Here is a 27,994-nt window from a genome sequence, read left to right on the forward strand (position 1 = left end):
TTTCTTCAACATGTACAATATTTAGTATGCCATTTATGAACTGAAGCCTCACCCCCCTGCAAAGATCTGAAATGTCAACTTTAACATTTTCCCATCCTATAATATAACAGACTAACGTACAAACACCGTAACTGTGCTACTTTTTCAGTTTCTCGATTCTTAAAGAGAACGCGTCACTTCTGCTCACAGGAATCAGTGGCTACTAGCATTCCCCTTGTAATAACAATTCTGAAGCATCTATTCTTATGACTTTGTTGTGCCTTTCCTATATTATTCCAGCTAGAAAAATTTATTAATAGCAGTTTAGAGTGTGTGACTGCTCCATTATCCCCCCCCCCCCCCCCAACTGGTAACACCCACATGGACCTTCATTACAAACTGCAAGACATTTATTCATAGCTTCCTGCAGGAATAATAAAGGAACGGCATATCACAGAGTCGTATGAATAAATGCTCCAGAATTGCTACAACCAGTGGAATGAAAGCAGTTACTAAACAAACATGTCAGGATGGGCAACAGATCCGCTAATTTTTTGTTGTTGTTTCTTTTGGCTAACACATGAAAGTTTCGTTTCGTAAGATTTCACGTGATTTTTTGGGGACACGGATGGAATGGGCTAATTAAGAAACAAAAAATGTGGATATGACTAACGTCTATGATAAGAAAACCACTTTAAACAAATAGACATTTCTAACACTCACAGAATCTCTCCATCTACGGGAAATAGAGAAAAGTATGCGAGTTACAGAAACAACCAAGCAATATGATTTTCACATGTAGTGTATTAACCCTAGACTTGTCAGGTTTCCTACATTACAATGTCGCTATTTCAATGCTTAACACTAACCTGTAATGTGCAAAGGTCTATTTCTGAAATTATGTTAGTGATCACAAAATACCTTCTATTAAAACTTCTTTGCATAGAAACCTACCCCTCGTGGTGGTGATGGTGATGATGGTGGTGGTGGTGATGATGATGCTGGGGGCCAATAAACCGTCTGCAGTTAAACAGCTCATTCCCAATGGTCTCTCCAAGGAACTCTCCGGTTCGTGTGATGCAGGTATCGTGAGAGCCTTGTATGTGGCCACCGCTCATCTCTCCTGTCATATCATGTTCAGGCTCTTCGGCGTGGGAGCAGGCATCCAAGATGCGAATGCGACTATCACCTGGTTGAACAGACTCTGAATTAAAAACCAGGTCCTTGCATGTCCCATTACTTGTTGTACCCATGTCCGTTGCCCCCTGGGGCTCCCCCAAACAAATACCCGCTTGAGATTCCAATTTTCTCTTCTGCAGGTCAACTACCCTGCCATTTTTTGGTGGGTTGTGGGAATGCTCTTCTTCCTCCTCCTCTTCTTTTAAGGCTTCCATATCTGCTATATCCTCTGAGTGGACCTCACTGCCTGGGCTTCCCGCAGACTGACTGGCATGACTGGAATTTACCTCATTGCTCGACCCATCACTGTGCCCACTGCTACTCCCAGGTCCACTGCTTGCATCCTCACCACTGTTTGCCGTCTCATCTGAGCTCCCCTGCATGGATTCCTGGTAACACAACAAAGGAGATAAGCCCGCGACAATTCAATCATGGGAGAGCAGTATAGATAAATACGGTAATATTAGTAAGGAAACAACACATGCTCTACATGTAGATAAGAACGTAAAAGGAATTGCAACTACAAGTAAAAACGGTTGGACAAGATTAAACCTCCAGCCAACCTTGCCATTTCTCTTTGAGTGATGGAAGCAAAATTATGTTTAATAATTAGAATGAGCAAATCGACTGCAGATGGAACCGAACCAGAGTTCAGAAAATGTTGTTTTTTTTTACAGTAGAAATTGATTTATGAAGTTATTATGCAAAAACGTCAGCTCATAGGAGCCAATAGAGTCTAATACTGTACTGAGAGCTCGCTCCGTACAGTATTCAAACGAAGTATTATGCAAATCGACTTCGGATGTTTCATCCGCAGTCGATTTCGCTCATCCCCATTTATAATTAAAAACAATCCTACAGGACCCAATAAGTGGATCACATATACAAAAGGTTGTCTGTCTTAGACAACCACTACCCTTATGCCCAACAATGCCATCTATGCTATTACACAAGGACAGGCACCAATCTGTATGGCTGCCATGAAATACTACATTTCCCCTGCTGCAGCCTGATTAGTGGGTTGAATCTTCCCCCAGAAAAATCAACTGGTTGCCTGGGGTCTCCGGCTCCAGATCCACGACTAAGGCTGTATTACACCAGGTGATTGTCAGGCAGATCATCGCTGACAAGCGTTCGGAGGAACACTAGTTAGCAATGATCTGGCAGTGTAATACTGCCGCTGATTACCCGATGAACGAGCAAACGCTTTTCATCGGGCAATCTCAATCTTTAACAGGTTTAAAAAATCATTGCTTGCCAGCAGCACATCGTGCTGTCTAATCAAAATCTGCTGCCGCCAAATAATGATTCTATATGGGAACATGCGATGGCATTAGCGATCACTCCTTCCCATACTGCCTGCAAATAGCACTGTCTTTTGTGTTGACAGGTCCCTTTGATTGTATGTATACACATATACTTCTGTATTTTCCCAAGCTGTGTTCCATTTGATACACAGGCTCAAATACTATTGGGGTATGGCCCAACGGTGCAGCCAAGCCATGCCCACTGGTGGGAACTTATGGTTACGGGATTGTGGGGTAAAATCATGCGGCCACTGGCCGCTGCAGGTGAGGGAGGCTTAGGCACATGCATCCAGCTGCACCATTATATAACATCCTTCGGTCAGGGCCCATTGGCCATTTATCAGGCGTTATTTATACAAGATTCAGGGGGTACTAGTTTTCTTTATGGAGCGTGCCTAAATGGCATCTTATAGGCCTAGGTATGCAAATAAGCTCTTAGCAAGCGCATTTGGTTCAATAATCTCTTAACCAACTGTATACAAGTTCCCTACTTACTACTAAAGGTAGGGCCACACTGAGCAATTGTTATAAGTTACTTAAACACCGCGGTGGTTTGTATTTTGGGCGTTCTCTATAGCAGATAGCAGGCAAGTTTGTGCTGCAATCTTACATGTAGCCTATTGTGTGCGTTTAAACGCTGCACCTTTGGGCGAGACCACAAGTAACAATATTCAGTCAGCGTACATAAGAAATTAATTGCAGAATTGTAAAAGTATAGAAGTTACTCAAGTACAGAATTACAGAAGTATAGACAGAAAAACTACCAAACAAGAAGCAGAGTACCTCAGTATCAGACAGGCGCTGTTGTACATGCTTGGACCGGTTCATGATTTGCTCATCCATTTCTATGTCACTTCCTCCACTGTGGTGAGTGTCACTGTTGTCGCTGCTCTGTGGGCTGGCTGCCGGCGATCCTAAAAACATAAAGGGGCGATTCCAAAACTTTAATAGAGCTTAGCTATCTCATCCCCATAAAACTGTAGGAGGTCAACTAGTACTAAAAAGAGCAGGTTCCTATACAAACCCTTTGGTGTACAGTGTAAAATCAATCATATAAAATACACAAAAATAAACTGAATTTTAATGGCACATGAATTAAAGTGACCAGAAAATACAGCCTTATTTTCTGGAAGTATGTTATGGAGCCGAAGGAACAGAGGAGATTAACAAATACTCTAGTTTTGTGGAAAAAGATTCCGTATATCTTGCCAGTTATTCATTTAATGCCTCATGCATATAACAGTGTGCCGGCCAGGCCTGTGCTGCGGACTGCAAATTGCGCACCACAATGCAAGGGCACCGACTGTAGGGCCGCCGCATGTGGACGTGGATTCATTCACTTGAATGGGGTCCGCACAGAAAAAAAAAAGTAGTGCATGCAATACTTTTTTGTGATGCGGAGGAACGGACAGAAACCCTATGGAAGCACTCCGTAGTGCTTCCGTATGGTTCAGTGCCTCTGTTCCGCACCGACCTTCCGGATTGCGGACCCATTCAAGTGAATGGGTCCGCTTCCGTGACGCACGCGGCAGGTGCCTGTGTATTGCGGACCCGCTGTTTGCGCGCCCTAATACGGCCACGGCCATGTGCACGAGGCCTAAATCTCTGGGTTTGGAAGTCCAGTGGGCGGTCGTATTAGTGACTGACAGCCTTACCGCTATGTGCATACAGAGGTAGCTGTCAATCACCAAGTAGGACCGCCCACTTGACTCCTAAAGAGACTTAAATGAAAAAATTACAAGTTACATGGAATCTTTTCTAATAAAACTATATATCAATCTGCAAGGCCACTTCTGCTGTATAGCATGTTGCCTGCAGACTGGGATGCATTTACAATGTGACAGTTTCCCTCAGCTCCATTAGGCTAGATTTACACATGCACCCCATAAGGGGTGAATCCAAGAGAAAAACAAAAGAATCATGGAAAAGCTTCTACTTTTTTATTTTTGTAACCTCTCATGTGTTTGACTGCACCAGTCTTACATAAATCAAAGAGTTGGCATGTAAGGACTTACCTTTTTTATTACCCATTGGTAGATTGTTATTTAGTAATGAAGCAAATGAGCTCTGTTTAGAGAGTTGGGCTTTAGCAGCCAGGGCATTGTTCCAGAGAGCTTTAATCAGCATGGATGCCAAATACAAGGTCTATAATATGACAATGTAAGAAGTAGAAGAAAAAAAAGTTAGCTAAACAATTGATGTAAAATAAAAACTATTACAACACATCCATGCTTATATAGGTAAAAAATTGAAACATGATTTAACAAGGAAAACCTCTCAAAACTCAGGTACACATGGCGGAAAAATCCACTGGACGCAGACCCGAGGTTATTCTACTGAAAATTCTGCATGAGTTACATCGGATTTTGCAGCAGATGGTGCTTCAACAACCACATATATATTATATTGGCCACTAATGAGAACAGCATCGGCCTACGTGCAATGCCCCAGGCCGGTGCATTTTCCTATACTGTGCAAGCACGGCCACCGCTGCTGGACTGTAGGGTGGTCAAGACCCCCCGTATACGAGCAGCGTATAATGCGATGGAAAAATGGATCAAGCCAGCAAAGGAGGCAATATGGACAATCACAATACATTATTAAGTGCTTTGTATCATCTACATGATAAATGCTATCTGCTGAAGTCCCGTTTAAATCTTAGGCACACAACAGAGAGAATCCACCTAAACAGTTAAAGGGTGAGTCAGCAGTCAGGACACCTTTTTATTAAATATCTGAATTCCCCAGCAAGTAATGGGTGAGGGGGCCGATCATTTAGGCTATGTCCAGAATATGGTCGCCATCTTGAAAGCTTCATTTTGGATCAACAGCAAATTTTGCAGCAATCGAAATAAAAGGGTGTCCTGAGACCGTTAACTCACCCTGTACAGATTTACAACAGTCTTACCAGTGAGCAGAAAATGTCTGAAGTCCCAGCTAACACTGCAGATACCCTGCAAGCAACTGCGACACCGACTGCCAGACCAGCACCTTCCCAAGTATTGAGCAGGAACATCAATTCCTTCCCACTGGTAGGACTATTGCTGTATATCTGTATTTCACCGTCTCTGTGGATTTGCTATGTTCTGTGTCAGACCTAAGGCACTTTTTTCTGCAGGATACCGTGCGACACCATTGTGACTTACCTGTCCGGAATTCGTGGGAGGTATGTGTCATCATGAGCAAATAATCTATGTATTTTATAAATTCCTTTGGTGGGCACCTTTTAGACATTGTGGTATTTTAATGCATTACTAAAAATTAAGTTTTATTTTTGAGTTCTTCCCACTGCATTTTTTGACATGCAGATGGGGGATTCACCACAGATATCACCCTATACGTGAAGGAATGAAATCCACCGAGAAAACGTGCAGCATATCTGCAACATAACAAGCACACAAAACTCACAGTATGCTTGTTTTATATCTCAATAACTGGGTGGGGGTATAAAAAAAACTAAAACATCCACAGCAAATTACTGCGAGTCTGCATGTGGAATCTGCATCACATTCACAGCACAAGCTTTTCACACATTGCAGATGTGCTCTGTATTTTTTAAGCCAAAACCAGGACTGGAACTTACACAGAAACAAAGTACCAGACCGGAGTCAGATGAATGTATACTGTCCGTTAAACCTAGTCCATGTGATGGCCACATATCCTGGATCAACTGGGGCTAGGCTGACCTGAACTCACTGCATAGTGATCAAAACTGAACTGTACCGTACTCAAATGATGCTGTGAGTTCACGTCCGACGGGGTCAGTCCGGGAAATGCTCTAATCACAAGGGCAGAGTACCACAACTGCACGTCCTTGTGCTCATCTGAAACCATCTTGATGGAAACATCTACACTCCTCTTCTTTGCAACCACTCGTGATTTTGGCTTACAAATACTGATGAGATCAGGCAGGAGAGTACACCTGCTTAAACATCTTTACCAACCCAAAGAGTGGGTTACCGAATGGACACGGACAGTTTTATCACCAGGTATTTTAATAGTGCTGGGGCAACTCCAATTACCTGCTCTGTGTGTGCACTCGGGTGAAGGCCAGATACAAGATTCAGAAGATGTCTTAGAGGTACAGGATCCAAGTTTTTGATTAACGAAGGAAATAAATCATGGATATAACGACTACAATGTTTTAACTGCAAAAGAAGACAAAAATGTTGCAAAAATCATCATATACGGGCTGATTAATATGTCACCCACATAGTCAATACACAAGTACACCTGTCTTCAGCCATGGTCTCAGAATGGGACACATACCTGTGCTGCTGCCCATATACAGTCTATGTGCTGCGTGCTCAAACGACCTTCTGCGGCTAAAAAATTTAGAATAACTTGGCACTGCTTGATGATCTGGAAAATGCAGAAACACATGTTCAATATGATTTCTATGAAATCATATGGCCTAGAAGAACTTTATTATTTGTGATTATAATTTCGATCATTTGTATAGTTTCCAGTATGGGAATTAAACAGTACAATCGGGCAGATAAAACTAGCATTTGACACAAAATGATGAATTACCTCTAAAAAAAAAAGGTGCCTCTAGGTCCTATTTATGCTTTGTTTAAAAGGGGTTATACGCTTTATTTAAATTGATGACCTACCCTCAAGATAGGATCAATATCAGATCTGCGGGGGCCTCACTCCCAGCACCCCACCGATCAGCTGTTTGGAGATAGGGCCCCTCTTCATTGTTGACTTGCTTACCATCAACATCGTAGCTTTAAGCAGGTGCAAAAGACCCCCTGACGGATGTTAACCAGAGCTGCGGTGATACCTCCAGTGCTCATCTAAATCCCGAGACGCGCATTTATACAGGACTGTTACAGAGAAGCACGAGCCACCAACTACACGTGCAAACAAAGTCCAGCGCGGAGTGCCGGCTCTTATACCTACGGAGCGGCAGTCTGAAAATAAAGGGATCGAGAGGAACCACAGGAGCACGAACGAGGGCCGGACACAGGCATCAACTGTACCGGAACACCAGCTCAACAAAGTATCCATGGAAAAAGTTCCAATCAATCAGTGAGTATAGCGGGACGCTGCTTTCTTTTCACTGCAACTAAGTTACCAATCTATACCCTCTGAGCGGAAGAAGTTTGAACTGTGGAACATTATATCCCAAGGGATTGTATTGCTGCATTGACTTACAGATTTTTTCCCAGCAGCCAAAGGACTTTTTGGACCTAAACCATCTAGTGACATTACCTTGATTTTATAGTGAATTGTCCGGATTTTATATAGTATATTGATAGTGTTATTTTTAGGTATTTTATCAATTTTATGTAGTAACATTTCTGTGCATTACTGCTATCCTTAATAAACTATGTGGTCTCATAGCCAGTGAGAGTGCCCAGTATATTTGTACCTATATTACACCTTCCCCTTCACTTCTACGGGACGGCTCCATTCTATTAACATGAATACAAAAGAGCCGTCTCATAGGAGTGCCTGGGATGGAGGCGCTGTAATTACACCTGCTCATAGCCATGATGTCATCGGCAAGCAGGTAAACAGTGAAGAGAGGCCTTCTCTTCGACCAGCCTATAGGTGGGGTACTGTGAGTCAGACCCCTGCCGATCTGATATCGATGACCTACCCTGAGGATAGGTCATCAATATAAATAAAGCAGACAACGCGATATAAAAAACAAAAAAACAGCACAAATATGCAAAACTATTAAGAGAAAGGAATACAAAGCAAGTCCCACCAACCTCAATGTGTAGATTTGGTCCAAATATATGTTCTACCACATTATTGCTGATGAGCCAATCTGCAAGCTCCTTGGCTATAGACCTGAAACAACACGTTCCAATTAGAATAGGTTGACGTCATGTTTTTTTTGCACAGGATCCAACTTCATAGGCTGCTGCACCCTGTTCTAGAGTACATACACACTATAAAGACATCAGCCTCAGCAGGTTTTCTGTCACATTATATGATTTAAAAAAATTAAAATGTAATAAGCAGTCCACATCACATTTCAGCTGTCTACCAAGCTTTCCCACAAGGGACTAGGGGGGGGAATATACATCTGAATACCCGAAAACAGTATTCAAATCTATAACTCAGAGGATCAATAGGTAAATGGAGCTCAAAAGATTAAACATTGGACTCCGTTTCAGCTGCTTTTCATCCATTCCCATTTTTTTTGTATACACTATTGTGTCATGGGGGAAAAAAAAAATGCATACAAAAAAAAGGTAAGAGTCCAAAGTTTAATCTTTTGGACTCAATTTGCTTTACTGAAATGAATCCGCTGAGGGATATGTTGGAATATTGTTTTTGGGTAAAACTCAGCAGAGAGCTAAAATGTAATGTGTAGAAAGATACAGCGCAAAGTAAGTGCACATGTGGCCATGCTAACTAGCGCTATAGCCTGTAGTGTGCAGCTAGTCATATATATATAAAAAAGAATACTAGCCGATTGTAGGCCATGACTAACATCAAGTTACAATCACTGTGTAGCTCAAAGTTAGTATGACTACAATTTAGTGAAGTCAAATAAACTGAAATGCGCAGTGGCCGCCGGGCGCTCCTTTTTCTCATAGGTCTGTGCGGCGCATTGCTAATGCTATAAGCATTAGCAATGCGCCGCACAGACAGAAGAAGGAGCGCCCGGCGGCCACGGCGCACGTGAGTATAATGCTGCTTACTAACATACCATAGCAGCCAGGGCTTCATCAGTAGCTTCCTGGCTGCCATGGTAACCGATCGGAGCCCCAGCATTACACTGCTGGGACTCCGATCAGAACTACCCACTGCCACCAATGATGGGGGGACGACCCTGTGGCCTCCAAAGATTAATATTGAGGAGGGGGGGCCCACTGCCACCAATGATGGGAGGGGGACCCTGTGGCCACTGCCACCAATGATTAATACAATTAACGTCTCCTTGTGGCTGCCTGGCTGCCCCTATACAGTGTAACGTCTCCTTGTGGCTGCTGCCCCTATAACGTCTCCTTGTGGCTGCCTGGCTGCCCCTATACAGTGTAACGTCTCCTTGTGGCTGCCTGGCTGCCCCTATACAGTGTAACGTCTCCTTGTGGCTGCCTGGCTGCCCCTATACAGTGTAACGTCTCCTTGTGGCTGCCCCTACAGTGTAACGTCTCCTTGGTGGCTGCCCCCTATACAGTGTAACGTCTCCTTGTGGCTGCTGCCCCTATACAGTGTAACGTCTCCTTGTGGCTGCCCCCATACAGTGTAACGTCTCCTTGTGGCTGCCCCCATACAGTGTAACGTCTCCTTGTGGCTGCCCCCATACAGTGTAACGTCTCCTTGTGGCTGCCCCCATACAGTGTAACGTCTCCTTGTGGCTGCCCCCATACAGTGTAACGTCTCCTTGTGCTGCCCCCATACAGTGTAACGTCTCCTTGTGGCTGCCCCCATACAGTGTAACGTCTCCTTGTGGCTGCCCCATACAGTGTAACGTCTCCTTGTGGCTGCCCCCATACAGTGTAACGTCTCCTTGTGGCTGCCCCCATACAGTGTAACGTCTCCTTGTGGCTGCCCCCATACAGTGTAACGTCTCCTTGTGGCTGCCCCCATACAGTGTAAGCGTCTCCTTGTGGCTGCCCCCATACAGTGTAAGCGTCTCCTTGTGGCTGCCCCCATACAGTGTAACGTCTCCTTGTGGCTGCCCCCATACAGTGTAGCGTCTCCTTGTGGCTGCCCCCATACAGTGTAGCGTCTCCTTGTGGCTGCCCCCATACAGTGTAGCGTCTCCTTGTGGCTGCCCCCATACAGTGTAGCGTCTCCTTGTGGCTGCCCCCATACAGTGTAGCGTCTCCTTGTGGCTGCCCCCATACAGTGTAGCGTCTCCTTGTGGCTGCCCCCATACAGTGTAGCGTCTCCTTGTGGCTGCCCCCATACAGTGTAGCGTCTCCTTGTGGCTGCCCCCATACAGTGTAACGTCTCCTTGTGGCTGCCCCCATACAGTGTAACGTCTCCTTGTGGCTGCCCCCATACAGTGTAACGTCTCCTTGAGGCTGCCCCCATACAGTGTAACGTCTCCTTGAGGCTGCCCCCATACAGTGTAACGTCTCCTTGAGGCTGCCCCCATACAGTGTAACGTCTCCTTGTGGCTGCCCCCATACAGTGTAACGTCTCCTTGTGGCTGCCCCCATACAGTGTAACGTCTCCTTGTGGCTGCCCCCATACAGTGTAACGTCTCCTTGTGGCTGCCCCCATACAGTGTAACGTCTCCTTGTGGCTGCCCCCATACAGTGTAACGTCTCCTTGTGGCTGCCCCCATACAGTGTAACGTCTCCTTGTGGCTGCCCCCATACAGTGTAACGTCTCCTTGTGGCTGCCCCCATACAGTGTAACGTCTCCTTGTGGCTGCCCCCATACAGTGTAACGTCTCCTTGTGGCTGCCTGGCTGCCCCCATACAGTGTAACGTCTCCTTGTGGCCCCAAGTGTTTTTTTCTTCTAAATGGGCATTTATCGCGATATATATCGTTATCGCGATAAATTTCTTAATATCGTTATCGTGGGTATATTTTTGATATCGTCCAACCCTACTAGAGACAAGCTAGATTCATGCCCAAATAAACTATGTATTGGCTTAGAAGAGAAACATTACCATATTTTCCACTTTATTAGGCTACATGCACACGAGACCGTATGTGTTTTGCGGTCTGCAAATTGCGGATCCGCAAAAAAACAAAAAAAAAAAAAACTGACGACATTCCGTATGACATCCATTTTTTTGCAGATCCGGTTTTTATTTTTTTTATTTTTTTAAGGATCCATTGTAATAATTCCTATCCTTGTCCGCAAACTAGAAAAAAAATAGGACATGCACTATTTTTGACATACTGATGCAGACAGCACATGGTGTGCTGTCCGCGTTTTTCGCGGACCCATTGAAATGAATGGGTCCGCATCCTATCCTAGCAAAAAAAATACGGAACCCACATGGAAACAACGTTCGTGTGCATGTAGCCTTAGACTGACTTTTTCTCTCCAAAAGAGTGTGTGTGTGTGTGTGTGTGTGTGTGTGTGTGTATATGTATGGCGCGGGGGGTAGAATGGCAGTGTCTCTTACAAAACGAATACTAGTGAGCACTTTCATTACGGAAGGGCTCACTAGTATGCAGGAGGTATGGGGAGAGGCGACTGTAGAACTGCCTTTACTCTCTTTCTTCGGGCATCATTCTGCACTATCCTGACTGCGTACAGCGTCAACACGTTGTGGACACACTATGACCTGATGTTGCACGCAGTCGTGTCACAAAGCAGTGCAAGAGCGAAGACCACAGATCGGCGAGTACAGTAGAGACCACTGGATCTGCAGAGTGGCGGAGGAGAAGGAGAGGTAGGTTAATTTATTAATTTTATCTGGGGGTCTGATAAGTCTGATGAAGATTGGGGGTCTTATGAAGATGGGGTGGGGTCTGATCTTAGGTCTAATATAGGGGGTCTGATGAAGACTGCGGTATCTAATGAAGATTGCGGGGTCTGTTCTGAGGTTTGATTTTTCTTCTAAAACCTAGGTTTGTCTTATCATGAGGTGCGACTTATACAGTATGTGTCACTCTGCTCAGCTCTTCCCGATCTGTAACATGCTGCCTGCAGATTGCACTGAATGTTCAGGCTTAAATTAGGTGTGGGTATGTAGAAAACAAAAAGGAAATAATTCACAAACCAATGCACTTACGTCTCTGTGTCAGAAACCAGGGACTCGTTATTGCAGACGTCATTAAATGTATGTAGCTGATTCTATGTAACAGAAGAGTAAACAGGCAAAGTCAACCAACCAGGCTTAGAAACTTAAACCTCAGTGAATCAAAGAACATGCAGAAGTGGCATCTGGACAATCCCTTTAAAGGGAACCTGTCACCTCCAAAAACCATCTGAAGCCGCCAGCAGTACCTGACAGTAGCCAGCAGCGTGTTTCTGACGATTGTTTTCTTCCTGAAGGCAAATGCTGCAAAAGCTCTGAAAACGATCCTTTATCCCCTGCCCGGCGCTCTTCTCTAGACATGCTTCAAGTCAAGGTAACCACGCCCCCTTCCTTGCCCTTTCACTGTGACTGACAGCCGGCAGTTTGGCTGGCTTTGCGGAACTCTCTGCACAAGCGCTGTCAGTCACAGCGAAGGGGCAGGGAAGGGGGCGTGGTTATCTTGACTTGAAGCAAGAAGGACGCTGCCCCCTTGACTTCAAGCATGTCTAGAGAAGCGCGCCGGCAGGGAATAAAGGAACGTTTTCAGAGCTTTTGCTGCATCTGCCTTCAGGAACAAAACAATCGTCAGAAACACACTGCTGCCTACTCTCAGGTACTGCTGGCGGCTTCAGATGGTTTTTGGAGGTGACAGGTTCCCTTTAAATTCAACAAATATTACATCCTAAAAAGACTTGAACAGAAAAGGGTGGTAAATACTTTTATTGAAACACAACATTAAATATTTCTTGGGGGGGGGGGGGGGACCGGATGGCAATTCATGAAAAACTGCTAAGCATCAATAATTCCTAATGATAGCGATTTCCAAGAAGAAGAGCTGAGCACTCACAGTTATCTGACTCAGCCCAGCAAGCCTCATTGTTAGTGTAGGTGACATGAAATACTTGAACGCCAAGTCAAGGCTCTCTTTGTCAAAGCACAGAGCAGTGTCCAGGGGCTCCTTCACAGTGCTCCACATTAGGTCAGCCATGTTGCGAGCTGCACTTTGCCGTAGTTCCTGGTCAGACAGTTTACACAAGTACCTGGAGGAAAAGTCATGAAAAGAATATCATCAAGTCAAGTTCAGAGATTTAGACTTTTACATTTTAAGAGTTATAGGGAATCTGTCAGAAGGAAATTTACCGTTAAATCAGACACGACGTCTTGTAGGATTATCGCAACTGAATGTAATTATACTTTTTACTTAGCGCTCTGTTACTTTAATCTGGAGAAAAATAACTTTGAATCCATAGCAATTGAGCAGTTAAGTGCACTGAAGGCGGGCCCTGCTACTCTGTGCACCCTCGCTCCTCCTGCTTCCTCTGCCAGCCCCTCGCTCCCTCTCTTTCTTGTCAGGGCCAGGAGAGAGGACTATACAGGAATCTGCAGATACTTTTTCTCCAGAATGAAGCAACAGATCGCTAAGTGAAAGGCATCACTACATTCAGATGAGCTAGCCCTACAAGACATTCTGCCTGGTTTAAGGCTACTTTTACACAAAGGTTTTTGCTGGTGCTTTATTGTACTTTTGTTCTTTTAATGTCATTTTTTCTCCTGCATTTTTGTGATTATTGCATAAATAGGGACTTCAAGGTCTATGGCAAATATGCACACAAGCATTTATTTTATTTATTTTTTGCGCTACTGGCGTTTTTAGTTAGGTTCAGTTCACACTTCAGCTATTTGATCAGTTATTGAGAGCCAAAACCAGTAGTGAAGTCTACTCAGAGATAAGGTATAATGGACAGATTTGCACCTGTTCTGTGTTTTTGACCTGTGCCTAGATTTGTCTCACTGATGGAAATAACTGACTAAATAAGGCTACTTTCACACTAGCGTTCGGGGCTCCGCTTGCGAGTTCCGTTTGAAGGCTCTCACAAGCGGCCCCGGACGCATCCGTACAGCCCCAATGCATTCTGAGTGGATGCGGATCCGCTCAGAATGCCTCAGTCTGGCACCGTTTGGCCTCCGCTCCGCTCAGCAGGCGGACACCCGAACGCTGCTTGCGGATCCAAACGGATCCGTTCAGACTTACAATGTAAGTCAATGGGGACGGATCCGTTTGAAGTTGACACAATATGGCTCAATTTCAAACGGATCCGTCCCCCATTGACTTTCAATGTAAAGTCTGGACGGATCCGTCTGAGTAACTTTAGGAGCGGATCCGTCTGTGCAGACACCAGACGGATCCGCTCCGAACGCAAGTCTGAAAGTAGCCTAACTGAAGTGTGACCACCACCTTAGGCTACTTTCACACCTGCGTTAGGTGCAGATCCGTCTGGTATCTGCACAGACAGATCCGCACCTATAATGAAAACGATTGTATCTGTTCAGAACGGATCCGTTTGCATTACCATGAACAAAAAAAAAAATATATAAAACATTTTTTTCTCATGATAATGCAAACGGATCCGTTTTGACTTACACTGAAAGTCAGCCTTTTGGTGTCGGCCTCCAGAGCGGAATGGAGGATGAACGGAGGCAAACTGATGCATTCTGAACGGATCCTTATCCATTCAGAATGCATTGGGGCTAAACTAATCCGTTTTGGGCCGCTTGTGAGAGCCCTGAAACGGATCTCACAAGCAGACCCAGAAACACCAGTGTGAAAGTAGCCTTACTTAGGTGGTACTCTGTCTTCGTCTGCTGTAGCTCTTGCCATTTTTTCCAGGTATTTTGCCAACACCTTTACTATAGGGATAAAATGCCACGAAGAAACAAAGAACACAGAAGAAAGAAACTGTTCAGTTACTTGGAGTGAACAGACAGGTGGTGGCGAGGGGCATTACCAGCTGTGCCAACCCCCTCCATCTACATAGACTATGGTAAGATCTATTACAGTCTTCAGGGCATGCTTAGACAACAACTACCTCCTACTACTGCCACTGGAGAGAAAAGGTGGCCTGACATATCCAAGGCAAGTTGCACACTAGCGTTTAAGAGATCTGGCAGGCTGTACCAGCAATGGGGCCAGACAGAGACTTACAAACCTCCGACATTGCCGGATTGCGCAGAGGTCCAGCAGGCAGTTCTCTGCCGGAATAGCCTACGGAATCTCAAACGCTAGTGTGTAACTAGCCTAAAATAGCTGCCACACAGTGAGTGGTTTGAATACTTTTACCATTAAAGAAGCACTCCTGGAAATGTTTTAAAACTTACAATGCCCACTCACCTGCAATATTCTAGCAGTGTGATTTGTTTAATCTCAGCTGCATCCATACATTTTGAGCCATTTCATTATGGCAGCCTTGACATGTGACCGCAGGCACTGCTCTCTACTGTGTGCATGGCTTCCTGAGAACTACAGGATTACATCAGCACCTAATAAATGCCTTCTAGCAGCTCTGACACCTCCCTTCCCCAAGAAGCCCCACCCACTCTGTCCCTCTATATTTCCCGTATACAGAGTGCTGCAGAGAATATCATTTCTGCACCATCTAAGAGACCAGGGGAGCAGTGACAAAGTAGCGAATTCCTACAATGATTAGCTGCAGAGTTATAAACGTCTGACTCACACTGCCTGTCCATACTATCTATGTGTGCAGAATCTCCAGTGTATTTCTACGAGATACAGCTTCATAAGTTTCTCCCCTCGCACCTGCCTGTAAGGGCTGACAGTGAGAAATAGATCACAAGCAGCAGGTAGGGGAAAGATGTGTGCAGCTGCAGATTTATAAAACTCTGATTCATGCTGCCTGTCTATACTATCCATGTGTACTGTGTACAGAAAGTTCAGTGTATTTCTACGAGATACAGGTTCACACTGCTGTCCCCTTCCACCTGCTTGCAAGAGCTGACTGAGAGAAAACTTTGACCAGTAGGAGTCGAGGCAGGGGAAAACTTTGTGTAGCTGCGTTGCTTAGGTATACACTGAGACACTGCAATGTCAGTTAGCAGTTCTATGTCAGTACTCTGTCACCTGCTGCTCTTAAGGTGGTCACACACGTTAGACAGAAGTTGGTTGATGGTTTGACAAACAAACATCTGGTGAACGTTGCTTATGCAGACACAGCCATATATATTTTAGTCCACATTGGCAGTTACAGTTGTTAAAGTTGCCCATACATGTTCAATGAAAGCAGGTGATCGACAAAAGATCTTTCAAAGCAAGATCTTTTATCTGACTATTGGACTAATTAAACACAGTCGGCCTCTTTTCAGGATATAATGGTCTGTCATTGGTCTCCTAAAAGGAGCGTTTGTTGTTAAATTTCAACTGAAGTACTATTGTTTTTGCTGAATTTGTCCATTTTCGTCAACTAATTTGTATGGTCACCGTTAGATAGGAGTTACAGCAAACCAAGTGCAGTGTGTTAAGACTCGGTCCCCACCACCTCGGCAAAGCTAGATCCATAATGGGATATGTAGGCTGCATAAGGGGGAGCCATATCAGAGGTGAAGAAAGAACCAAGCTGGTAGACAACCCATAAATGGCACAATAATGAGAAGAAGAAAAAACAAAAAAAAAAAAAAAAAACACATACACAAACACACAAGATCCTCTACACTACAGGTGAAAAATTTGAATATCGTGCAAAAATCCATTTCAGTAATGCAAATTAAAAAGAATTGCATTAATGCAACTTCAATTTAAATTTTGTGATAAGGTTCAATATTCTAGGCTCAAAGTGTCACACTCTAGTCAGCTAATTAATCCATACCCCCTGAGCAAAGGGTACCTCAAAAATGTGACTTTGGGGTTTCATAAGCTATAAGCCATAATCATCCAAATTATAACAAATAATGGCTTGATATATCTCGCTTTTCATGTAATGAGTCTATCACATATATTAGTTTGACCTTTTAAGTTGCATTACTGAAATAAAATGACTTTGCACAATATTCTAATTTTTCGAGTTTCACCTCTATTTATCCTGCACTAGAAAGGCAAAAGAAAAAACTGCTGGGGTGCTTCTTTAAGGTGAATTGTCTGTTCATTCATAACTCCAGTATTCGTAAACAATGTGCACGCACCTTATAACATAGGTCCTGAACGGTATAATATGCTGCATAACAGCTGGGATGTGAAGCCATATTCTGATCTATAAGGAAAAAGCACAACCATACATTTGTAAACCGTAAATCAACCGTAAAATAATTTTAAAAAAAAAACATTGGATAGGCGTGCCTGCTGTAAATCACAGACCATAAATACATATATATGAAATTAGGTAATATGCCAATAAAAGTATTAGAGGTTTATTGCCAAGTGGCTCCCTCTTTCAAGCATATTCACAATGCATACAGAATGTAGGGAGGCTAGCACCAGCATTGCCCTGCAGGACTGACATGCTTAACCTGCATTCAGAGTTTCTCATCGATGCCTGCTCCAGCAAGATCTACAAATGGTCAAATGCAGGTCTTCCTGAAAGTAACGTGTGCTAGCACTTATTCTTATGTCCTGGCAGACAAACTAATTGCAAGTGACTGCCGACACGTGGCCTGTTGATAATTATCCTGCCAATTATGCATGAGCGGCAAAGAGAAAATTGAGGCATCCTTACTAATAAGGTCTATTATTTAGAGAGTATAAACTTGCCAGGCAACAGATGTGCCAAATTTATCACAGTGGCACACGCTGTAGTAGATTGGCACACCTTACTAGAAGTTAGATTTCCTCCTTATGCCAGCTCAAGCCTGGCTTACCATTAACGGGGTTGTCAGAGTTATTTTTTGGTCTTTTTATGTTTCTAACTAATCAAATGTAAGGGGTTTACAATTCGCTTACTTCATTCTGCATTGGCTCCTTTCTGAGATTTCACTGAGGGTCACATGACCTGTGAGGTCAGCTTCTCTCCCTACTCTGATGATGTTTTGTGCACAAGCCTGAGGAGCAGGTCTCTGTGTGCACAAAACATCACTGTGCTGGCCACGCCCCCATCCACTGCAATCTGCCCTGTGTCCCCCTCCTAATGGATTCTTCAGGAAACTTTAACCCCTTCTCAGCACTCAGGGCTGGAGGCTTTGCAGAGCCGCTGCAGGCAGTGGAGAGACAAATCCTGGGCACAGAAGCTGACAGACTGAAGGAGTTCTGCAGAGCACTGCAGTAGAACAGGTAGGGGGAATATTCTGTGTGAGCAGTGTCATTGTACAGTTGGGACTTGTATGTCCTACACATATATAATGCTGCAATGTATCCCAGCTGACAGACATTGCACTCAGGGCAGCACTTGTATTCACTCCCTTTGCAGAGCAGGAGGAGGGGTACAAATATTCCTAAGGTAAACAAAGGCCAGAAGAAAACCAGGGAAATTAGGAAATAGAGTTTTTTTGCCTAAAACTTGCTTAGCTTAGTTCCATATTATTGACCAACAGAGTTACAGCGCAATGTTTTTTGTTTGTTTTTTATACCTCTGACAACAGCTTTAGGCTACTCGCATTTTGGCTTTCCGTTTGCGAGATCTAACATGGGCTCTCATAAGTGGTCAAAAACGGATCAGTTTTGCCCCAATGCATTCGGAATGGAAAAGGAACCGCTCAGAATGCATCAGTTTGCCTCCGATCAGTCACCATTGCGCTCTGGAGGCAGACAGGTGTCCGTTTGATGAAACTGAGCCAAATGGATCTGTCCTGGCACACAATGTAAGTCAATGGGGACGGATCCGTTTTCTCTGACACAATAGAAAACGGATCCGTTTTCCAACTTTCAATGGGAGTTCATGACTGATCAGTCTTGGCTATGTTACAGATGATACAAACCGATCCGTTCACGACGGATCCGCCCAAAACGAGAGTGTGAAATTAGCCTTAAAGGGGCTATCCCATTAAGCCTTTAACGCATTTGGACGTAACTGTACGTCCAAATTGCAAGTGACTTTCTACATTTGGACGTACAGTCAAGTGATATTTGCTTATCGGGGCTGTGACACTATTAAGTGTCACAGCCCCGGAGTCTCTGCTCTCCCGGAGAGCAGACACACCGGGGAAGCCGGCAAGAGACCAGTCCAGAGACCTGTCTGGAGGCTAACCAATCGTAGAGCTTAATTGAGAAAAATGCCAGTTTCAGGCTGTGATCTCCACACTCGAGATCACAGCCGGAAATCCGGCATGACTGCCACCGTGAATGTAAGTGCCCCCCACATGCAACCACTGCTGTAACTTACAGCTGACACTCTGCTGCTACGGCCGAATTGACTTTTGCAATGCACTGAATAGCCATCAGATCCAGATGGGTCTTGATAAATAAAATAAAAAGTGTAAACTTTTTTTTTTTTTTTTTTTATAAAAATAGTCTTCTCATATCCGTTCATTTAGGTCATTAAAAAATAATGTAGAAAAAAATTACGGAATTGCTGTTTTTGTCACGTCCACAAAAAATAAACAAGTGATCAAGAAGACATATGTACCCTAAAATGATACCAATAAAAACTACAGACAATCAGGCAAAAAACAAGTCCCTACACAGCTTAATTGGAAAAATATAAATGTTATGGACTTTAGTATATGGCGATGCAAAATATAATAGATTTTTAACACAAAAGTGACTTTATTGCTAAAAAAGTAGTAAAACAAAAAAAAAAAAAAAAAACATAAATTTGCTATCGCCATAACCGTATCAACCGACAGAATAAAATAATAAATATTATATTTACAACAAGAGAAACCCCATAAAAAATACAAATAAAAAACACTGACAAAATTGCCATTCTTGCCCACTGCACCTTCATAAATGATATAAAAAGTGATCAAAAAGGGATATCCCAAAATGATACCAATAAAAAAAAACTACAGCCGTCCCACAAAAAACAAGTCTCCATACAGCTACATTGGTGAAAAATACAAGTGTTATGGGCCCTAATCTAATTTAAGCAAATTACCCTTCTAAAAATTACCCTGCTGCTTTTACCCTTCTGAATGCTGCCGTGCCCCCAAACAGTGGTTTAGGACCACGTATGAGGTGTTGCTGTATTCAGGAAAAAAAAAAAAAAAAAGTGTATAACAAATTTTGGGGTGAATTTTCTCCTATTACCCCTTGTGAAAATGAAAAATTTGGGGCTAAAGCAACTTTATATTGGAAATAAAAGTTAATTTTTCATATGAAACGCTTGTTGGGTTAAAGCATTCACTTCATCACTAGCTTTATTCCTTGAGGGGGGTAGTTTCCAAAATGGGGTCACTTTTTGGGGTTTTCTTTCTAGGGGTACCTCAGCGGCTCTTCAAATGTGACATAGCACCTGGAAACCATTCCAGCAAAATCTACCCTCCGTTAACAATATGGTGCTTCTTTCCCTCTGCACCCTGCCAAGTGCCCATAAAGCAGTTTACGACCACATACAGTGGCGGAAATAATTATTTGACCCCTCACTGATTTTGTAAGTTTGTCCAATGACAAAGAAATGAAAAGTCTCAGAACAGTATCATTTCAATGGTAGGTTTATTGTAACAGTGGCAGATAGCACATCAAAAGGAAAATCGAAAAAATAACTTTAAATAAAAGATAGCAACTGATTTGCATTTCATTGAGTGAAATAAGTATTTGAACCCCTACCAACCATTAAGAGTTCTGGCTCCCACAGAGTGGTTAGACACTTCTACTCAATTAGTCACCCTCATTAAGGACACCTGTCTTAACTAGTCACCTGTATAAAAGACACCTGTCCACAGAATCAATCAATCAAGCAGACTCCAAACTCTCCAACATGGGAAAGACCAAAGAGCTGTCCAAGGATGTCAGAGACAAAATTGTAGACCTGCACAAGGCTGGAATGGGCTACAAAACCATTAGCAAGAAGCTGGGAGAGAAGGTGACAACTGTTGGTGCGATTGTTCGAAAATGGAAGGAGCACAAAATGACCATCAATCGACCTCGCTCTGGGGCTCCACGCAAGATCTCACCTCGTGGGGTGTCAATGGTTCTGAGAAAGGTGAAAAAGCATCCTAGAACTACACGGGAGGAGTTAGTTAATGACCTCAAATTAGCAGGGACCACAGTCACCAAGAAAACCATTGGAAACACATTACACCGCAATGGATTAAAATCCTGCAGGGCTCGCAAGGTCCCCCTGCTCAGGAAGGCACATGTGCAGGCCCGTCTGAAGTTTGCCAATGAACACCTGAATGATTCAGAGAGTGACTGGGAGAAGGTGCTGTGGTCTGATGAGACCAAAATAGAGCTCTTTGGCATTAACTCAACTCGCTGTGTTTGGAGGAAGAAAAATGCTGCCTATGACCCCCAAAACACCATCCCCACCGTCAAGCATGGGGGTGGAAACATTTTGCTTTGGGGGTGTTTTTCTGCTAAGGGCACAGGACAACTTATTCGCATAAACGGGAAAATGGACGGAGCCATGTATCGTGAAATCCTGAGCGACAACCTCCTTCCCTCTGCCAGGAAACTGAAAATGGGTCGTGGATGGGTGTTCCAGCACGACAATGACCCAAAACATACAGCAAAGGAGTGGCTCAAGAAGAAGCACATTAAGGTCATGGAGTGGCCTAGTCAGTCTCCGGACCTTAATCCAATCGAAAACCTATGGAGGGAGCTCAAGCTCAGAGTTGCACAGAGACAGCCTCAAAACCTTAGGGATTTAGAGATGATCTGCAAAGAGGAGTGGACCAACATTCCTCCTAAAATGTGCGCAAACTTGGTCATCAATTACAAGAAACGTTTGACCTCTGTGCTTGCAAACAAGGGTTTTTCCACCAAGTATTAAGTCTTTTTTTGTTAGAGGGTTCAAATACTTATTTCACTCAATGAAATGCAAATCAGTTGCTATCTTTTATTTAAAGTTATTTTTTCGATTTTCCTTTTGATGTGCTATCTGCCACTGTTACAATAAACCTACCATTGAAATGATACTGTTCTGAGACTTTTCATTTCTTTGTCATTGGACAAACTTACAAAATCAGTGAGGGGTCAAATAATTATTTCCTCCACTGTATGGGGGTTTCTGTAAATTGCAGAATCAGGGTAAGAAATATTGAAGTTTCTTTGGCTGTTTTCCTGTAACACAGCACGGGTTAATTAGATTTAAATGGATAATCTGGCAAGAAAATTATTATTTTTTTTACATTTCCCCTCCATTTTGCTTTAATTCTTGTGGAACACCTAAAGGGTTAATAACGTTTATAAAATCAGTTTTGAATAACTTGAGGGGTGTAATTTCTAAAATGTGGTCATTTATGGGTTGTTTCTACTGTGTAAGCCCCAAAAAGTGACTTCATGACTAAAATGGTCCTTAAAAAAGTGGGTTTTTGAAATTCTTATAAATTTAAAAATGTGCTTCTAAACTTCTAAGTCTTCTAACTTCCTAAAAAAATAAAATGACATTTACAAAATGATGCCAACATAAAGCCTACATATGGGGAATGTAAAGTGATAACCTTTTTATGAAGTATCACTATCAGTCTAAAAAGCAAAGAAATTCTAATTTTGAAAAATAGCTAATTTTTCTAAGATTTCGGCAATTTTTTATTTTTTTTTATAAAGGTAAAACGTATCAACTCAAAATCACCACTAACATGAAGTACAATGTGTGACGAGAAAACACTCTCAGAATAGCCTGGATAAGTAAAAGCGTTTCAAAGTTATCACCACATTAAGTGACATATGTCAGATTTGAAAAATGGGGCTCTGGCATTTGCTCCAAACTGGCTGTCGCTTGAAGGGGTTCATTTAAAACCGTGTGTTACCTATTTGAAGGACTTGCTTCCCTGTCAGTTGGTGGGCAGGAACTCATCAAGCACCAGCATCACCCAGGAAAAGATTAGCTTGTTAACCCCTTCCTCCCCTCCCCTTCTCCAGACTGGAGAAACAAATGATATGCAATGGCCCAACAATTTCAATCTAGAGATACAGCTATATAGTTCTATTCAATTAGAAGGTGGGATGGACCAGTTCACCCGCTTCTCTATGAGATTACTATTCCAGCACTTAGGGGAGAAAGGGGGCAGGGAAGCTACTGAGCATGTCAGTCCACCTCTGAATGCAGGAGAAGGTGGACAGAAAAATAAAGTGTAGAGGGCGCTACCAGAGAGGAAAATGTAATGTACATAAAAACTTACAATATTTTCACTGCATGTATATTGCAAAAATACTTCATTACAAATGGCCTATTCATTGCATGGTAATATGGATAATGCCTTTAATAAATCTGTCGTATTTAAGAATTTACAAAGTCACATCCATTTTTCTAGTGACTAATGAGTTGCGAAAAGTGCTTTTGGTGCTCAATAAAAGTAGTGCACAGAATATGCGTCAGAATTTTGTTATTGTATAGCACTGTCGGCTGGGCCTATGCTTTTCTATAAAAAAAAAAAAAAAAAAAGATACTGTACATTTTATTTTTTAACTACGGAAGCCTATTAGTAATCTATGCCACTGTATGCATATAAAGTATAATACATTGCAACCTTCCTTTAGAGAAATACATCTAGAAATGTGTCACCAGGAAACAACCAATTTAAATCATGTCTTATTTTAATTCTTTAGGATTTTCACACTGGTGCCCAAGTCTCCTTTCACACTGGCGTTTTGGCTTTCCGTTTGTGAGATCCATTCAGGGCTCTCCCAAGCGGTCCAAAACGGATCAGTTTGCATTCTAATGCATTCTGAATGGAAAAGGATCCGCTCAGAAGGCATCAGTTCAGTCTCCATTCCGCTTTGGAGACAGACACCAAAACGCTGCTTGCAGCGTTTTGGTGTCTGTCTGATAAAACTGAGCCAAACGGATCTGTCCCGGCACACAATGTAAGTCAATGGGGACGGATCCGTTTTCACTGACAATAGAAAACAGATCCATCCTCCATTGACTTTGAATGGTGTTCAAGGATCCGTCTTGGCTATGTTAAAGATAATACAAACGGATCCGTTCATGACGGATGCAGACGGTTGTATTATTTGAACGGATCCGTCCAGTGTGAAAGTAGCCCAAGCCTAATATGTCAAAACTTCCTGTTCTTTTTTCAGCAGTCATCTCATTATCACGGGCAGAACTGCAATTGAAAGATATCACCTTTGTATAGATAACAAAACCCCACAATTTACAAAAGGTGGTCACAATGACTGCTACACAGCCCAGCATGCCTAGAAATCGCTCCCATATAGGTCAATGAGTCCCCTCCAGTCTACCGTGTCTATGTCCCATATGGCTACTGTAAAGCATCTCTCTAAACATATTACCGACATTATACTTATTGGCCAGTACCACTGAATGCCAAGGCAAAAGCCTAACATGACTGTTAACTTACATTGGACACGACAGTGATGAACGCGTGAGCAATTAAAAAGGGGAGCGTGTCCGGAGATCCATATTCAAAGCAATCCTTCATAAGAGAAAGTCCATTCTTCCCACAGAACAGACAAACATAACGGAGGAGGTGCAGAGGGACTTCTACATCCTGAAAGAAAAGCAGGAAACAAAGAGTTAATCGTACACAGACAATCATGGGATCGCCATAACCAGTGACTGGCTGTGTAAAGAGGTATAAGTACAGAGACTGGCAGGGAACTTGAGCAGCAGGGGAATTAGCGAGTATTACTTTTTTTATCTTTTGACACCATTCTAAGTGCTTTTTTATTTGTAATTTAAGTGGTGATACAACTGCTTAAAGGGAACCTGTCACCGGGATTTTGTGTATAGAGCTGAGGACATGGGTTGCTAGATTGCCGCTAGCACATCCGCAATACCAAGTCCCCATAGCTCTGAGCTCTGTGTACTTTTATTGTGTAAAAAAAAAAACAAAAAAAAAATGATTTGATACATATGCAAATTAACCTGAGATGTGTCCTGTCCCTAAAGCACAGGACTCATCTCAGGTTAATTTGCATATGTATCAAATTTTATTTTATTTTTTTACACAATAAAAGCACACAGAGCTATGGGGACTGGGTATTGCGGATGTGCTAGCGGCAATCTAGCAACCCATGTCCTCAGCTCTATACACAAAATCCCAGTGACAGGTTCCCTTTAAGCAGCAGGGATGCAGAAGACAAGACGACATGGACTACAGGTGGCCATACACTTGAGACAAAGGTCTGAACCAGCCAATAATGGCATCGCCGACTAACGTGTATTCGATGTTCAGGTGACATCTGGCCAGTGTTGGTTAAAAAGGGATCGGGAAGCAGCTTACCGACCTCTCCACACTCAGAACACTGTTATGTGTAAAATAGATTGTTCCAAGATGATGTTATGATATAACTCGGCATGAAAAACTAGCTACTTTTGTAATTTATATTCTGTGACAAATATGCTCCAGTTGTGAGATATTCTCTTACTTTGTTATAATGTTGCCACTGGTATTCAGTCTCAGGGCTCTTTCACACTTGCGTTGTCCGGATCCGTTGTGTACTCCATTTGCCGGAATTACACGCCGGATCCGGAAAAACGCAAGTGAACTGAAAGCATTTGAAGACTGATCCGTCTTCAAAATGCATTCAGTGTTACTATGGCAGCCAGGACGCTATTAAAGTCCTGGGTGCCATAGTAGTAGTGGGGAGCGGGGGAGCAGTATACTTACAGTCCGCGCGGCTCCCGGGGCGCTCAAGAGTGACGTCAGAGTGCCCCATGCGCATGGATGATGTGTCCATGCGATCACGTCATCCATGCGCGTGGGGCGCCCTGACGTCACTCTGAAGCGCCCCGGGAGCCGCACAGACGGTAAGTATACTGCTCCCCACTACACTTTACCATGGCAAACAGGACTTTAGCGTCCTGGCAGCCATGGTAACCAGAAAAAGCTAAACGTCGGATCCGGTAATGCGCTGAAATGACGTTTAGCTTAAGGCCGGATCCGGATTAATGCCTTTCACTGGGCATTAATTCCGGATCCGGCCTTGCGGCAAGTGTTCAGGATTTTTGGCCGGAGCAAAAAGCGCAGCATGCTGCGGTATTTTCTCCGGCCAAAAAACGTTCCGGTCCGGAACTGAAGACATCCTGATGCATCCTGAACGGATTTCTCTCCATTCAGAATGCATGGGGATAATCCTGATCAGAATTCTTCCGGCATAGAGCCCCGACGACTGAACTCTATGCCGGAACAGAAGAACGCAAGTGTGAAAGAGCCCTAAATAGTAATGTGCATGTCCACCTAATAAGCAGGTCATACATGCTCAGTTGCATCCTTTAACTGCCACCAGCCAAATCTTCTATTAGAAGCTGTGACAGTTACAGGAAAAGAGCTGCATCAGAAATGACACGCCCCCTTAAGGTACGGGAACAGGGACAGCAGACAGGATACGTGAGGTACAGGGCTGGTTGGAAAGACTGTCATGCACTGTGTGATGTCTGATTTTTTGTGTGTGCGTTTTACTTCAATCATTGCATAGCTCCTTTAAGACATTTATCCATGAGCTAAGGTGAAGGGGGAACACAGCAGAAGAAGGGAGCAAGGAGAAAGGAGATGAATTCATATGTTGTTGAGGGTTTTGCAGGAAACATAGGAACCAGTTTTTCTGTCATTTTTAATAAATACATAAAGTGGCAGCTTTCTGGTCTCTAAAAAAAAAAAAACAACAAAAAAAAAAAAAAAACGGTACCGTCTTTTTCCTACCACCTGAGCAAAGAATTAATTGGGGTGTTAACCCCGTAGTGAGATCTACCACACATGTATGGTGGATGTATGCCAGGACTTATGGAGGAGGCTATGCATGTACAGTGCGGTGCTAGCTGTGTTATACAGCCAAGGATTTGCTAGGCGGAGGCTTCCTGTAAACCGGCTTCCCCTGTAAAACAGCTAGGGCAGTGCTAAAGCCCACCCATCAGAGCCAGGGACGTCACATGGAACACTGCGCCTCTGCCTAGCAGTGTGCTATTGGAAACACAAGAAACCCTTGTCCTGCGCGATCCAGCACAGGGCAAGGGAGTGAATCGGAGCACGAAATGTTCCAATGCTAATGTCAGGGGGGCCAGAGGGGTGTAGATGTAGATATGTCCAGGTTCAGCTCTGAACCCAGACAACCCCTTTAACCCCTCAGATGCTGCAGTATGAGACCATGGCATCTTAACGGTTGCAAAGGCACAATAAACACTGACTACCGGAGGTTTTTTGTTTTAATTTTTCTTTCCTATCTTCCTTGAGCCATAGGTTTTTTGTTTTGTTTTTTCATTCAAAATAGCTGTACGAGGGGTTATTTTTTGCAGGACAAGTCGTACTTTCTAATGTCACCATTAATTATGGCATACAATGTAGTGGGAAGCAGTAAAAAAAAAAAAATCCAAAATGAGGTGGGAAAAAAAACGCAATTCCGCCACCATTTTACGGGTTTTGTTCACACGGCGTTTTGTTTGTGGCAAAACTGACCCATGCCCTTCATTCTCTGGGTCAGTACAATTACAACTATACCCCATATGCAAAGGTTTTGTATGTCTAAATAGTGTAAAAATAAAGAAACTTTGGGGGGAGGGGGGGGGGGAATTATAATAATTTTTTACACAACCATATTCTGACCCCCATAACTTTTTTATACTTATGTCTACTGAACAGTATAGGGGCTCATTTATTGCGGGCCAATCTGTGGTTTTTATTGATACCATTTTGGAGTGTGACTTTTTGGGTAAGAGAAGCAATGAAAAAATGGCAAATCGTCCATTTTGACCCTTTTCGTTACGCCATTTGCCGTATTGGAAAATGTTTTTTATATTTTAATTTAATAGTATGGGCGTTTTTTGTTACGGTGATACCCATGATGTTTATATTTATTGTTATTTAGTTTTTTTAGTTTTTTTTTTTATACTATACGGAAAGGGGGGTGAGTTAAACTTTATTTAAATTTTTTTATATATTTTTGTTTATTTTTCACTTTGTACAATCAGGGATTTTCAAAATGAGTTTATGACTGTCAATTGCTCATTGCTTATGTTGGCCTGCCACTTGGTGGCCAAAATAAGAATTTCAGCATGAATACTATAA

The 27,994-nt window shown here is 43.2% G+C and overlaps 1 protein-coding gene across 3 annotated transcripts in view; it reads right to left on the minus strand.

Moving 5' to 3' along the window:
- USP34 (ubiquitin specific peptidase 34) overlaps nucleotides 1-27,994 on the minus strand; it is a 216,570-nt gene that overhangs the window by 155,846 nt on the left and 32,730 nt on the right. For 2 of the 3 annotated variants that reach the window (XM_044289322.1, XM_044289321.1), the window contains exons 5-14: nucleotides 24,332-24,481; nucleotides 17,117-17,184; nucleotides 12,993-13,185; nucleotides 12,140-12,201; nucleotides 8,192-8,273; nucleotides 6,735-6,827; nucleotides 6,488-6,613; nucleotides 4,481-4,610; nucleotides 3,249-3,379; nucleotides 934-1,547 (exon numbers count right to left, since the gene is read on the minus strand). In XM_044289322.1, coding sequence (XP_044145257.1) covers nucleotides 934-1,547; nucleotides 3,249-3,379; nucleotides 4,481-4,610; nucleotides 6,488-6,613; nucleotides 6,735-6,827; nucleotides 8,192-8,273; nucleotides 12,140-12,201; nucleotides 12,993-13,185; nucleotides 17,117-17,184; nucleotides 24,332-24,481 — 1,649 coding nt within the window. The remainder of the gene's footprint in view (nucleotides 1-933; nucleotides 1,548-3,248; nucleotides 3,380-4,480; nucleotides 4,611-6,487; nucleotides 6,614-6,734; nucleotides 6,828-8,191; nucleotides 8,274-12,139; nucleotides 12,202-12,992; nucleotides 13,186-17,116; nucleotides 17,185-24,331; nucleotides 24,482-27,994) is intronic. The other variant, XM_044289323.1, reaches the window with a different exon arrangement.

This window comes from Bufo gargarizans, chromosome 4 (assembly GCF_014858855.1).
Source record: "Bufo gargarizans isolate SCDJY-AF-19 chromosome 4, ASM1485885v1, whole genome shotgun sequence".
NCBI classification, from domain to species: domain Eukaryota; kingdom Metazoa; phylum Chordata; class Amphibia; order Anura; family Bufonidae; genus Bufo; species Bufo gargarizans.